Source organism: Hemitrygon akajei, chromosome 6 (assembly GCF_048418815.1).
Source record: "Hemitrygon akajei chromosome 6, sHemAka1.3, whole genome shotgun sequence".
Taxonomy (NCBI): Eukaryota; Metazoa; Chordata; class Chondrichthyes; order Myliobatiformes; family Dasyatidae; genus Hemitrygon; species Hemitrygon akajei.
The window spans coordinates 85,519,968-85,535,737 of NC_133129.1; the positions used below are offsets into that span (position 1 = coordinate 85,519,968).

Here is a 15,770-nt window from a genome sequence, read left to right on the forward strand (position 1 = left end):
GAGAGTGAACCATGGGAGAAAGGGAAGAAAGAGGGAGGTGATAGGCAGGTGAGAACAGGTCAGAGTGGGGAAGTGGGGATTAGGAGAAGAGGGAGGGGGAGAGTATAAAGAGAAACTTGTCAGCTAAGTTTGTTTCTGTGCTCTATAGCTTTAGTACAATGAAAAGGGATTCTGTTTTTTTTAAAGTGAAAAGAGTTGCTGTTGTATTGTCCCACTCGTGACCATCTCTGGATGTTGCTGAGTGCTTTAAATCAATTATGAAAAGTAGCCACTGTGCAAAGTCAGAAACTCATCAGCCAAATTTGATCACAGCACTGGGGGGCCCACATACAGCAGTGTGATAATGACCAGATAATTTGTGTCTGCGATGGTGATTAAGGACTAAACATCGGCCAGGACACCAGGCAGAATTCTTAAATGCTTCTAAAAGGCAAATACATAATCTATTTAGATCCCTTCAGAGCAGGGTGGTTCAACACTGCTCCCTCAGCACCAGCACTGAGTGTCAACTGAGATTCTGTTCTTAGATCTCTGAAAGCAGACCACGTTTCCTGATTCAGGAGGTGAGAAAATGCATCCCACCAAGCCATGATTGACGCATTAAGGCCTCCAAGGAGCACAAAACCAGTGTTTATTATCACTTTATAACTCCAGCTCAGAGTTAAAAAACCACACCAGCAGAATATCGGTCAGCCGGTTCTGAAAATTATACAAACGAAATTGCCCCAGGGGTGCACCTGAAGCACAGACAGGAAGGCTGCATTATTGTACAGGACACCTGTCTCTTTGGAATAAGTTGCTGCAAGCAGGAGGTTAAGATGAATTCCTTGCACAATTCAGGGAAAAAAAAGTGTAAATAAGAAAGACAGGCCAAGTTCTCAAACCAAATAAAAATAAATTAAGGAAATATTATAAATTATCCTTGAAGATCTTTATCTCCCTGGTTATTTAGCAGGGGTGAGTGGAAAGGGGGGGGGGGAGAGCAAAGGGTGCCTGATCCCTTATACTCTGCCCAGCAGTGCAGTTTCTCTCCCCCCCCCCCACTAGTTACTTGGTTAAGGGACCACGTGACTCAGTTCTAACTAGTTAACCGGCCGCTATTATGGGATGCCTGGTACCCCTGGCAACGGGAGGGGGTGACGTCAATCTGAGCATGAGCACTGATTAATTTTCCACCTTTTTTCACCCCCCCTCGCTTATGATGATGATGTTGATGTGGGGAGGGGGGAATGTTGAAAAATATTTTGGACGCCATCTTTTCTTCCCCTTGTATATTAAAACATTTTTTGGGGGCAAGTCCCCCTCAACTTTTTCTTAAAAAAAACCTTGGAGTGTCAAAAAAACAGAGGGGGGAGGAAAAAAGAAAGCTGAAGCACAGGAAAAAGAACAACAACAAAAAGTGTGAAGGATAACTTTTTTTTCCTTGCAAGAGTAGCTTCTTTTCTTTTAGCAGCAGAGTGTATTTTTTTTTTGTTGTGCAGGGAGTTATTCCCCCGCATGTGTGCATTTTCCTTTTTTTTAAAGGGAAAGAAGGGGGAGAGATTAGGTAGATTTTTCTATGGTTGTTGGGTTCCCGAGAGGACATGGCATCCCCACTGAGGCAAGAAGAAGAGCAGGAGGAGGAGGAGGAGATGGACGAAAGCGGCCCGCTTTTCCCGCCAGCGGCAGGTAGCTCGCTGCGCGCGCCGCCCGAGAGCCCCGGACCGGCGCCGTTTTCCCTCTCCGCTGCCGCGCGCTCCCCTTCCCCTTCCCCTTCCTTCCAGCCCCGATGCAGCAAGAGGGACGACCGCATTCATTATTTTTTTTGCATCCAACTCCCCCACCCCCACCTTTTTCCCTTTCCCCTTTCCCCGCAATCTTACAGAGACGCGCGCTCTTTTTCTTTTAGCGAGTGTCTTCAGGCGCCCAGGGGAGGGGGGTCGCGTCAAACCGCCGCCGGGCTCGAGCCGACCCCGCGTTTGAAATTGAAAAGCCGCCACGCGCGCCGCTCCAACCGCCGCGACCTGTCACTCAAAGCGGAGGAGAAGGGCGCCGGGTCAGGGAGCGGGCCCGGGGCGCTCTCCTCTCCACCCAACTGCTGATTCTGTGCATAATATACCTATATTGTGTGTGTGTGTATATATGTATGTTCTGAGGCAACTTTTCATTCCCACCCTCCGCTGGAATAAATTATCTCCCCTTTTGCTCATTATTCCCCCCCACCCCCTGTTCATTTTTCTTATGGCGGACCGTGTTTCATCCCCCCCCCCCCCCCCCAAATCGCCGGGCAGGCCGAAGGCCTGGTAGTTCGAATCGTTTCCCTATGTGTGGGGAGGTGGTGGTGGAATTTTCCAGCCCCCCCCCCCCATCTCTTTCTCTCCCCCCGGGCCGAGGCCGCAGCGCGGCCGCCATCAACGCGCAGACGCGACGGCGCGTAGGCGCCGGCACTTAACCCCCTCGTGGCTGCGGTGTCGGCTGCTGGCCGTTTCTCGCCCGCATTCCCCGTCAGGGTGGGATGTCTGTTGCTGTCCCTCACCCCGTTATGAGAGGGGTGGGGAAATTCTTGTCCCACCCCCAACGGGGTGCGGTTCTTCCCCGAGGAGAGGTATCTCTGCCTCTCTTTCCCTCCCACCCCTTCTCGTGTTTCTGCCCCTGGCCCTTTGTCAATCAGGGCGAAGGGTTTGGGTTTCCTTCCCCACCCACCAACCCTTGGGGTATCCTGCACCATCCATCCTTCCGTCTCCCAGTCCACTGTGCGGTGTTGGGGTTGCTGCCCTGTTACAATCCCCGTGGGCATAAATATTGGAGATTTTGCAGTTGCTGGAAATCCAGAGCAAACACAGAAAACGCTGCAGGAATTCAGCAGGTCAAAGCAGCATCTGTGGAAGGGAATGAACAGTCGACATTTTGGACTGAAACCCTTCATTAGACCCCTTCTGCCTTTCTTACAACCCCAGCTCCCCCTCTAGAATGCTCTGTGCTTGCCACTCTTTTTGCAGGCCTGAATTTCTCACCTGGGGACTTCCTCACTCCTTCCATGCCCCCCCCCCGCTGTGTGTTCTTGACACTATCTCTTTTACAAAAGGGACAATATTCCTGATTTTCCCTTCTTTTCCCTGACTTTCTTCTTCCTTACCATTCTACTTCCCCACTGCACTCTGACCCCTCGGCAACAGAAAGATCAACCGTTGATAGCGGAACCCCTCAAAACCATTTTCTGAGGTGCAAGTGTTCAAACTGCAATGTTGTCCAGCCTGTTGTGAGTATGGGGGGGGGGGTCAGAAAGCTTTACATCTGATTAGCAGTGATTTACTCCCACAGTATATCAGTGATCTATAGTACAGATATAATCCACCAGTTCAGTGTTTTTGGCACTACCAGTAAAGCCAGAGGCTGAAGTTAAACTGAATAAGTAAGTTAACTTGTGGAATAACTCGCTGCTGGAAACAGACATGACTGTAAAGCTGTTGTTTTACCACAGAATACAAGCTGATTCTCTTAAACAATCCTTTAGAGAAGGGGACCTACCACCTGCTACACAGATGTGTGAAATTTGGTTCCACAGACACAGAACAGGGAGAGTGCTGTTTTCATACAGTGAAGCTCCCTGTATATTGTACAATCACGCACTTCCAGGGCAGTGTTAGATACTGAGTGAAGTTCCCTTGACATTATTCTAGCGCACACTCCCAGGACAGAGACATCACAGGTTAGATACAGAGTGAAGCTCCCTCAGTACTCTCCCATCACATACTCCCAGGACAGAGACAGCTCCCTCTACATTGTTCCAGCAGGCACTCCCAGGATTTGGGCAAAATGAGTTAGATACAGAGTAAAGCTCTGTCTGCATTGTTTCACATATTCTCAGGGCCAGTTCAGGTTTAATACAGGATAATGCTCTCTACATTGTCCCAGGTACAAAATCTGAGATTTTTTAATGTATGATTGTGGTCTTTGCAATCTATCACATTTGTTAATACTACAGATGCATTTTCTAGAGACCGCCATCAAACATCAATGCCTTGTCATTTTGTTGCCATCAGTGACAAACAAAAATTTGTGCCTCTTTATGGGAAGCCAGTGATTCTGTTTGTTTCCAGTTGCAGAGGAGAATGTAGAAGAAGTCATTGAAGGACACTCTGAAGGTGATGGTGTCAAAAAGAGACGAAAGAAACTGCTGAAGAAACAAAAAGAAAATAAGCCAGCTAAAACCAAAAAGCGGAAGAGACTGGTGAGTGACACTTTGCTTTCTTTGACCAGTATGCTGAAGGAACAAATCTCTTGCTTAGATAGGGAAGTTTAGTTGGGTTGAGTTGTTTTCCGAACTTGGCAATTTACTTGCAAACATTTTGTCACCATGTGAGGAGATATTGTCAGTGGCTTTTGATTGTGTGTCCTCCAAAAGCTTAGCCTACAAAATCCAACGCTGGGATCGCAACAAATATTATGTCAGCCAAACTGGGAGAAAACTATCCACAAGGATCTATGAACATCAACTGGCTGTAAAGTGGAATGACCAACTCTCGCTGGACTCTACTTATGAAGATACAGAGGGGCACAAATTTGAATAGGCATCAGTGACAGTCATGGTGCAAGTGAACATGTGGCATGCAAGAGTTTCTAGAAATGTTTTTCTGTGAACAAGTGCGTAAATAGACTCATATAGCTTGATCCTGTTTATGAGCTGATGCAAGCACAATTCCAGAGCACAGTGCATGAAGTTCACCCCACAGCCAGTCAAGTGACGAGATTTCCTCCCTACATTGCAATTGAGTTTCTGAAATGATGTCCAATCAGCTGATTGAAAAGTATATAAAGGCCAAGCATTCGGAGGACACACCATAATCAATGGCATACTGATGATGTCTCCTTGTGTGGTGATGAAACGTTTACCAGAAAATTGCCAGGATTGCCGAACAACTTAACCCAACTATCAGCCACCCGAACTACACATATACCTAATTATTTCCAATAAGGAAGACTTTTCAGATGCTAAAACCTGGTTTGATCGTGATGGATCGCTTCTGAAATTAAATTCATCTGCCTATTTTCTGGATATCTTGTTTCTGGTCACCAAATTATAGGAAAGATGTCAGCAAAATAAAAAGAGTACAGAGGAGATTTACTAGAATGTTACCTGGGTTTCAGCACCTAAGTTACAGAAAAAGGTTGAACAAGTTAGGTCTTTATTCTTTGGAGTGTAGAAGGTTGAGGGGGGAACTTGATAGAGGTATTTAAAATTATGAGGGGGATAGATAGAGTTGACAAGGATAGGCTTTTTCCATTGAGAGTAGGGGAGATTCAAACAGGACATGAGTTGAGAGTTAAGGGGCAAAAGTTTAGGGGTAACATGAAGGGGAACTTTACTCAGAGAGTGGTAGCTGTGTGGAACGAACTTCCAGTAGAAATGGTAGCGGCAGGTTCGATTTTGTCATTTAAAAAAAATTGGATAGGTATATGGACAGGAAAGGAATGGAGGATTATGGGCTGAGTACAGGTCAGTGGGACTAGGTGAGAGTAAGCATTCAGCACGGACTAGAAGAGCCAAGATGGCCTGTTTCCATGCTGCAATTGTTATATGGTTATTTTATCCCCAACCAAAATCCTCTGATCTCAAGCCAATTTGGCTAGTTTTCTAGTGAGAGAGTTCCTGACTTCAACTGCTCTTTTTCCAAAGAGCTCATTCCTGACATTGACCCTCAGTAGTTTTGGCTCATGATGTCCATTGGAGGTCCCTCTACCTTTGCTCACATACTTAGTAAATCCTTTAATCCATTTTAAGCATTTTAATTGGATCACCTATTTAATCTGTGTTCAACAAACTAAATTAACATTTCAAACTTCAAAGTAAATACATAATCAAAGTACATATACCACTAAAAATACACGTACTGCTATAAGAAATAGCATATCTTTGCCTGTAAATACTTTGCAAAGCGTCACTGAGAACATAGTGTAAAGATGTGGAATAAGTTCTTGTGGTTAGATGAGACTTAAGTGGAACTGTTTGGCCTTAACACTACATCTGGTGTAAATGTAATTACTGCACATTAGCCAGTTAACACTATCCCTAATATGAAGTAGCAGGGACTGGAAATCTGGTCAGGGTTAATGGGAAGATGAATGCTGCTAAATGCATAGAGATCCTGGGTTAAAAACCTGTTTCTGCCAGAAAGCTTAAACTGGGGAGGAGGTCTGTCTTTCAGTAGAACAACAGCCCAAAGCACACTACCAGAGCAACCATGGAGTGGCTTCAAATTAAGAAAATTGATGTCCTTGAGTGGTTTAGTTAGAGTCGTGACCTTAACCCAATCAAACATTTCTGGCAAGACCTCGAGATTGTTGTTCACTGCCACTCCCCAACTAATCTGGCACGGCTTGAGCAACTTTGCAAGGAGAAATGGGCAAACCTTGCTCTATCACATTGTGCAAAGCTAATAGAGACTCATCCAAAAAGACTGCTCATTGTAGTATCTGTAGGAGATGGTTCAACTGAGCAAAGGGGAATGAATACTTTTGACCTGCGGACATTTTTGTTTTTAAGCTTTTAGTTTTTCATGCTTTATAATTTTCTGGGGTTTTTTTTGACTGAGAAAAGGAGGATGTGATTGACAAATAAAAATTCCGAGTTAAATTGATCTAAGGTTTAGAAATGAAACTGAAGCACATGTTTGAGTAAGCAAAATTCAATAGTACTGTTGATCACATCTTCCATTACGTTGCTAATGACTGAAATTATTTTAGACTGGACATGTTCACTATGTATCAACAGAGTATCTAGTCAATTCCTTGTAACTCTAGTCACACAGCTGGGATATTGCTGTATTCAGTGCTCCTGGGTGCTGCTTAATGTCACATGAAATCAATTGAATTGGCTGATGGTATGTCACTTCTGCTTGAGTATGGTTGCAATGCTTCAGTCTTCTCTTTAGTATGTGTGTTAAGGATTGGGATTTCAGAGTTCTTATCTCCCACTGGCTGCTGAACTGTCCATCACTATATCTTGATGTGACAGGACCTTAGAGTTTTGGTCTGAACTGATGCGTGTGGAATCACAGTCCTGTCTATTGCATTCTGTCTTTCCTGCATCAAATCCTGTGTCGTACCTTGGTACCTGTTAGGTGTGTCTGCTGTTCTGGATGTGCCTTCCTGATTTACCTAGGAGTTGGCTCTCTTCCTGATGGCGATGTTACAATAAAGGATCTGCCAGGTCAGGAGGTTATAGAGAATACCATTATGTTGCTACTGATGATGCACAGTGGTTCAAGGAGGCCAGATTTAAGTTGCCATGATGGTTCTGATCTCATTAATTTAAGAGTTTTAGTGCCACTAACATGAAGGCAGTTGTAAACTCAGCCAGCTCTATTATGTGCACTTGCTTCCACAGCATCCAGGACATTGTCAAGGAGCAATGCCTCAAAAAGGCAGCATCTGTAGTGGTGTGCTATACGCAGCGCTAAAATAACGACACGGAGTCGGTAAACTGCAGTCAAAGATAAAGTTTATTCCAATTCACAGTCTTGCTTTAAAGCCTCCCTTCCCCCACCGGATGCCTCGAGAGGCACGTACTGACACCCCCTCAGGCTTTCTCCCTTTGTTGCAGACCTAGCCTTTGTGCCTGCACGCTGGCTAATTGTCAGCCGGTTCGAGTGTGCTAGTAATTGGGTCGCCACATAACCCCCCCCCCCCCCCCCCAGAACCGGCGATACACCCCCTAATGTCCACGGTCTGGGCTGGACCCTGTTTGGGAGGTCGGCCTCTGCGCTGCAGTGCTGGAAACTCGACCGGTTGCGCCAAGTCCACATGGGCCGGTTTGAGTCGGTCCACCGTGAAAACCTCCTCGCTCCCCCCAACGTCCAGCACGAACGTGGACCTGTTGTTTCTGATCACCGTAAACGGCCCCTCGTAGGGCTGTTGCAGCGGTGGCCGATGCCCGCCCCGTCGTACAAACACAAGCTTACAGTTTTGCAGGTCTTTGGGTACGCAGGTCGGGTTCTGCCCATGCTGCGAAGTGGGTATGGGGGCCAGGTTACCGAGCCTCTCGCGTAGTCTGCCCAGGACTGCTGCGGGTTCTTCCTCTCGCCCCCTTGGGGCTGGTATGAACTCCCCAGGAACGACCAGGGGTGCGCCGTACACCAACTCGGCCGACGAAGCGTGCAGATCGTCTTTGGGCGCCATGCGGATGCCGAGCAGGACCCAGGGAAGCTCGTCCGCCCAGTTAGATCCTCGCAGGCGGGCCATGAGAGCCAACTTCAGGTGACGGTGGAAACGCTCCAGTCCGTTCGACTGTGGGTGGTAGGCAGTGGTGTGGTGCAGCTGAGTCCCCCACAGGCTGGCCATCACTGACCACAGGCTGGAGGTGAACTGGGCGCCTCTGTCGGAGGTAATGTGGGCCGGTACACCAAAGCGGGACACCCAGGTGGCGATCAGTGCCCGGGCGCAAGATTCAGAGGTGGTGTCGGTGAGCGGGACCGCCTCTGGCCATCTTGTGAACCGGTCCACGATAGTCAGGAGGTGCCGCGCTCCGCGCGACACTGGCAGGGGGCCCACGATATCCACATGAATGTGGTCGAAACGCCGGTGGGTGGGGTGGAACTGCTGCGGCGGGGCCTTGGTGTGTTGCTGCACCTTGGCCGTCTGGCAGTGCATGCACGTTCTGGCCCATTCACGGACCTGCTTGCGGAGTCCGTGCCAAACAAACCTGCTGGAGACCATCCGGACGGTAGTGCGGATGGAGGGGTGCGCCAAGTTATGAATAGAGTCGAAAACACATCGCCGCCAAGGTGGCGGGACGATGGGACGGGGCTGGCCGGTGGCGACGTCACAGAGTAGGGTCCTCTCACCTGGGCCTACGGGAGGTCCTGGAGCTGCAAACCGGAGACTGCGGTCCTGTAACTCGGGATCTCCTCATCTGCCTGCTGTGCCTCTGCCAGCGCCTCAAAGTCTACCCCTTGGGAAAAGGCGTGAGTGTTAGGGCGAGAGAGAGCATCCGCCACAACATTGTCCTTACCCGAGACGTGCCGGACATCCGTCGTGTATTCAGAGATGTAGGACAGATGGCGCTGCTGGCGGGACGACCAGGGATCGGACACCTTTGTGAATGTAAAGGTAAGCGGTTTGTGGTCCGTGAACGCGGTGAAGGGCCTACCTTCTAAGAATTACCTGAAATGCCGGATTGCCAGGTATAGCGCCAACAGCTCCCGGTCGAAAGCACTGTATTTGAGCTCGGGTGGCCACAGGTGTTTGCTGAAAAACGCCAGGGGTTGCGAGCGGCCCACGATGAGCTGCTCCAGTACCCCACCGACTGCCGTATTAGATGCGTCCACTGTGAGGGCGGTAGGGACGTCCATTCTGGGGTGCACTAGCATCGCGGCGTTCGCCAAGGCATCCTTCGTTTGAATGAAAGTGGCGGCGGACTCCTCATCCCAGGTAATGTCCTTGCCCAGACGGGACAGCAAGGCTAACGGGGCGCATGATCCGGGCAGCTGAAGGGAGGAAGCGGTGGTAGAAATTGACCATACCTACGAATTCCTGAAGGCCTTTGATCGTGGTGGGTCGGGGGAAATGGCAGACCGCATCTACCTTAGCGGGCAGAGGGGTTGCCCCGTCTGTGGTAATCCTGTGGCCCAGGAAGTCAATGGTGGCGAGCCCGAACTGGCATTTGGCCAGGTTGATTGTTAGACCGTAGTCACTCAGCCGGGCATAGAGTTGTCGGAGGTGGGACAGATGCTCCTGACGACTGCTGCTGGCTATGAGGATGTCGTCCAAATAGATGAATGCGAAGTCCAGGTCGCGTCCCACCGCGTCCATCAACCGCTGGAACATCTGTGCGGCATTCTTCAGGCCGAACGGCATGCGGTGGAACTCAAAAAGGCCGAACGGGATGATGAGAGCCGTTTTGGGGACGTCGTCCGGATGCATCGGGATTTGATGGTATCCGCGGACGAGGTCTACCTTGGAGAAGATCCGTGCACCGTGCAGGTTTGCTGCAAAGTCCTGAATGTGCGGCACAGGGTAGCGGTCCGGTGTTGTAGCCTCGTTCAGCCTGCGGTAGTCGCCGCACGGTCTCCAGCCCCCTGTCGCTTTGGGCACCATGTGCAGGGGGGAGGCCCATGGGCTGTCGGACCGCCGGATGATCCCCAATTCCTCCATCCTCTTGAACTCCTCCTTCGCCAGTCGGAGCTTGTCCGGGGGAAGCCGCCGAGCACGGGCATGGAGGGGTGGTCCCTGGGTCAGGATGTGGTGCTGTATGCCGTGTCGGGGCATGGCTGCCATGAACTGCGGTGCCAGAACCGATGGGAAATCCAACAGGATCCTGGTGAAGTCGTTGTCGGACAGCGTGATGGAGCCGAGGTGAGGGGCTGGCAACTGGGCTGCACCCAGGGAGAACATCTGAAAGGTCTCGGCGTGAACCAGTCTCTTCCTGGGCAGGTCGACCAGTAGGCTGTGAGCCCGCAAGAAATCCGCACCCAGAAGCGGTTGGGCTACGGCGGCCAGTGTGAAGTCCCACGTGAACTGGCTGGAGCCGAACCGTAGCTGCACTGGATGGGTGCCATAAGTCCTTATTGTGCTGCCGTTCGCGGCCCGCATGGGGGGACCCGGCGCCCTGCTGCGGGTGTCGTAACTCGTCGGAGGTAAGACGCTGATCTCGGCACCGGTGTCGACCAAAAACCGGCGTCCCGACCTGCTGTCCCACACATACAGGAGGCTATCCTGATGGCCAGCCGCCATAGCCATCAGCGACGGCTGGCCCTGGCATTTCCCGGGAACTGGCAGGGCGGGCGACAACGGCGGGCTTCTGCGCCCCACCGCTGGTGGTAGAAACACCATTGCCCGTTGGGCTCCACACCCTGGCCTCTGGGTTTAGCGGGCTCTGCGGCCGGGCCTGGACTGGTTTGCTGCTGGGAGCGTGGCCGGGTGATCAGTGAGATGGACGCCCCACTCCCCTTCTTGGCGTTCCACAGCAAGTCCGCCCGGGCTGCCACCTTCCGGGGGTCGCTGAAATCCGCGTCGGACAGCAGCAGGCGTATGTCCTCGGGCAGCTGCTCCAGGAATGCCTGCTCAAACATGAGGCAGGGTGTGTGTCCGTCGGCCAGAGACAACATCTCATTCAGTAAAGCTGATGGAGGCCTGTCTCCCAAGCCATCCAGGTGCAGTAAACGGGCAGCTCGCTCGCGGCGGGAGAGCCTGGAAGTCCTTATGAGCAGGGCTTTGAATTCCGTGTACTTGCCGTCCGCCGGGGGAGACTGTACGAACTCCGCGACCTGGGCCGCTGTGTCCTGGTCGAGGGAGCTCACCACGTAGTAGTAACGGGTGTCCTCTGAGGTTATCTGCCGAACGTGGAATTGGGCTTCTGCTTGCTGAAACCATAGGTGAGGTTGTAGCGTCCAGAAGCTTGGCAGTTTCAAGGAAACCGCATGAACAGTTGCAGTGTCGTTCATCTCCGGTCCAAAAACGTTTGGACCGTCGGGGTCACCAATTGTAGCGGTGTGCTACACGCAGCGCTAAAATAACGACATGGAGTTGGTAAACTGCAGTCAAAGATAAAGTTTATTCCAACTTCACAATCTTGCTTTAAAGCCTCCCTCCCCCGCCGGATGCCTCGAGAGGCACGTACTGACACCCCCTCAGACTTTCTCCCTTTGTTGCAGACCTAGCCTTTGTGCCTGCACGCTGGCTAATTGTCAGCCGGTTCGAGTGTGCTAGTAATTGGGTCGCCACACATCTATCATTAAGGACTCCCATCATCCAGGACTTGCCCTCTTCCCGTTGCTGTCGTCAAGGAGGTTTTACAGTAGCCTGAAGGCACACATTCAAAGTTTCAGGACAGTTTCTTTCCCTCCACCATCAGGTTTTTGAATGGACAATGAATCTGTGAATCAGAATCGTATTATCACCAGCATGTAGTGTAAAATTTAACTAAGCAGAAGCAGTTCAATGCAATAAATGATAATATAGAAATAAATTGATCATTTACAGTAAGTGTATGTATATTAAGTATTAAAAATAGTGCAAAACCAAACAATATATATTTAAAAAAATAAAGTGAGGTATTGTTCATGGGTTCAATGCCCATTTAGGAATTGTATGGCAGAGGGGAAGAAGCTGTTCTTGAATAACTGTGCCTTCTGTACCTCCCTCCTGATGGTGGCAATAGAAGACAGCATGACTTGGGTCATCTGTTCTTAATGGATGTCATCTTTCTGTGGCATCGCTCCTTGAAGATGTCTTGGGTACTATGGAGGCTAGCACCCAAAATGGAGCTAATTTTACAACTTTCTATCCTTCCCCCCCCCCCCCCCCCCCAACCTGCCCCCATTCCAGATAATGATGCAGCCTGACAGAATACTCTTCATGGTACATCTACAGAAGTTTTAGAGTTTTTTATTTGACAAACTAAATCTCCTCAAACTCTTAATGAAATTTAGCTGTTGTCTTGCCTGCTTTATAACTGCTTCTATATGTTGGGACTAGGTTAGGTTCTCAGAGATCTTGACACCCAGGAACTTGAAATTGCTCACACTTTCCACTTCTGTGAGGATTGGTCTGTATTTGTGTTCCCTCGTCTTACCCTTCCTAGTCCCCAATCAGCTCTTTCGTCCTACTGACATTGTATTGTTGCTGCGAAACCTCTCAACTAGCTATTGTATCTCGCTCTCGTATGTCCTCCCATCTCCATGTGAGATTCTACCTACCTCGCTCATGAACAATAGTGGATTCTGGTTAATTGGGACACATCAGGACCAGTACATTTTGGCCCAATTAAGCAGCTGCCCCAATTACCTGAAGTTCCATGGAAATAATTAAAAGGTACAAAAAAAAGACAAATTACCATTTAACTGAATAACAAATTGTGTTTGAGTAAAATACAAAGCAAATTAGAACACTACCAATATATCTACAGTACTATAAAACAAAACTATATTAGTTCCTAATAGTCATCGATGGAAAAATTTATCTGCCGTGTTTGTTCTTTTGGTTGACTGTAAATGAACAAAATCAGCATAGAAACCTAGTGTAGACAATGGACTGCCTTTGTACAATGCTTTAGATGATTTAATTCTCCAAGTCTTCATTTCCATTGTAACATTCAAGATGACTGTTAATACCTTAAAATTTCAGATTCAGTTTATTGTCATTTAGAAACCACAAATGCAATGTAGTTAAAAAATGAGACAACGTTCCTCCAGAATGATATCACAAAAACACATGACAAAACAGACTACACCAGGAAATCCACATAACGTTTGGCAATCCCCAATCCAGAGTCCGGAGAGGCTGCTGCGTATTAATATCGCACTACCATCTTAACGCGTTCCCCCGGAAAGGAGCTCCAATCCCACCAGACAAAACAAGACCAAAAACTAAAGCTACAAGACCTGCACAAAACCACGTAGTTACAACAGTGCAAACAATAGCATAATTGATACAAAACAGACCATGGGCACAATAAAAATAGTCCAAAGATGTTAAAAGACTATAAGTTCGAAAGAAACCACCACACAGTTTCCACAAGTCCTCAGGGTCCCGATTGACTCGTCATCCCATGCAGGCAGCAGAAGGGAATACCCCCGCTACGGACTTCCATGGCACTGCCCGACTCAGCCTCGCAGACGCAGCACACGCTGAAAGCGACCGCAGCGGACTCCGAGTCCGTCGAGCCTCCGACCATCCCCTCCGGCACAGCTTCTCCGAGCACCATCCTCTGCCGAGTGTATTAAGACGGCACCGCCAACGGCCATCGGCAATGTGACCCCAAGGACTGGGGGCCTGTTCTTCCCAGCAGAGACCTGGACCTCACAGCAGCAGCAACGAAGAAGGTCTTCCTGGAGATTTTCAGATGTTCCTCCGTGCTCCCACGTCCGTTTTTCATCCGATTATGATTGCGCACGGCACCCCGCTTCACAAATAACAGATAATCTGCTCTGGAGTGGCCGCTGCAAGCTGCATTGCACCGCCATCTTGGATCTTGATTTGTCACAATCCCTAACTATTGAAGTACTGAAATCATTTCATTTTCACTCCCAGTCATTTCTGGTATCTCCAAGCCTAAATGCTTGAAACCATGTTGAGTAAATTAGAGCAACACACACAAAATGCTGGAGGAACTCAGTAAATCAGTTCCAAATTGTCTTACTGCTTATTTATTTATTTACTGCATTTAGAACACAAACATATGCAACTGATGCTATTTTGAAAACTAATGCTCTAACGGCCACTCAAGTGCAAGCTAGTTAGAAACTGTTCAGCAGCAGCTTCCTGTCCCAACTAAGGCATAGTGTCCCAAATAAATGAAAGGAATCTTGGCTATTTTATCAATTTAGGTTTTTGTTCTTCAAGAGTTGTCCCAAATAAATGGCTGCCTCAATTAACCCGGAATCTACTGTATTTATTGTAACTTATAGTTCTGTTATGTTTTGCAATGTACTGCTTTTACAGAACAACAAATTTCATGACCTTAAGTATAATTCTGATATCCTCAATGTGAAGCCTGGACTTTGAATTCACAAGGATTCTGTGGCAGTCACATCTCTCTTGCTGTCCTGAATGGAAGCATGTACAGGTTTCCGCTGCTATCCGAAGGTAAAGCATTCCTATGAAACTGTTTGTAAGCTGAAATGTCATAAAGCAAGGAAAAACTTATGAGCGTTCCTAGACCCAAAAAATAACCTACCAAGTAACACACAAAACCTAAAATAACACAAACATATAGTAAAAGCAGGAATTATATGATAAATGCACAGCCTATATAAAGTAGAAATATTGTATGTACGGTGTAGTTTCACTTACCAGAATCAGGAAGACAGCAAGCCAAAATCAATTTGGGGAAAAAAAAATGGGCACATACATGCATGTGCACACAACTGCCTGCACAAGGCTTCACGGTCATGGTAGTCTTTCTCAAAGTAAACACATGTATAAAGTGGACATCTTTTTTTTGTAAAAGCGAAAATCCTCTTTGGTTAGTGAAAACAGGGACTAATATAGGTCTTTCGTAACAGCGAGCTGTCGTTAAGCGAACGTTTGAAAAATGGGGGCCACCTGTACAACACAAGAATGGGTGATGTCAAGGTCATACACGTTCATTAGTTATCTGGTTTGCTCATCAGAGGTTGCAGACTCAGTTTTTCACATGTGTTGGAATAGTACTACCACAATATGGTGATGAGTGTTGAAATTCCCCACCCTAGCTACATCTAGTGCTTCCTCTAAGTATTGTTCAATATGAGGACGAATGATATATCAGCTGAGGGAGAATGATAAATGATAGTAAAGAGGAGCTTTACTTATCCATGTTCATCCTGATGCAGTGAGACTTTGTATGATATGGAATTGGCTTCTTGCCCCTGCCTGTATAGCACAATACAGGTACCAGTGCCAATACATCCACCTTATGTCAACATCACTAAGTCTATCATGCCAGTGAGAAACACTTACTTTGGGATTGTGGTAGAAGTGTTGGCACATTGACAGTATTATGGGAATCTGTGAGGATGACTGCCGCGTTGTGGCTTGTCTCTGAGACACAAGTCCCCTGATGCTTATTAGGAGGATTTTGTAAGATTAACTGTTTGGGGTTGATTTGCCAGACCTGAAATATTCTCCCTTTCTCAATGGATGCTGCCTGACATGCTGAGAGCTTCTGCTTTTATTTTACATTTCCATTATCTGTAGTTTTTAAAGTATTCATTAAAAATATTTTGCTGTGTTTGGTTCCTTATTTCTGTTATTGCATTACATTTTAATGTATAAACATAGAAATAAGATATAAGAAATATATATATATATAT

The 15,770-nt window shown here is 48.0% G+C and overlaps 1 protein-coding gene across 5 annotated transcripts in view; it reads left to right on the top strand.

Moving 5' to 3' along the window:
* Positions 1–1,176: 1,176 nt before the first annotated feature.
* chd3 (chromodomain helicase DNA binding protein 3) overlaps positions 1,177–15,770 on the top strand; it is a 130,066-nt gene continuing 115,472 nt past the window's right edge. For 3 of the 5 annotated variants that reach the window (XM_073048726.1, XM_073048729.1, XM_073048728.1), the window contains exons 1-2: positions 1,178–1,668; positions 4,080–4,210. In XM_073048726.1, the coding sequence (XP_072904827.1) occupies positions 1,584–1,668; positions 4,080–4,210 (216 nt within the window). In that variant the 5' untranslated portion in view covers positions 1,178–1,583. Of the gene's footprint in view, positions 1,669–4,079; positions 4,211–15,770 lie in introns of all 5 variants that reach the window. The other 2 variants (XM_073048730.1, XM_073048727.1) reach the window with 2 other exon arrangements.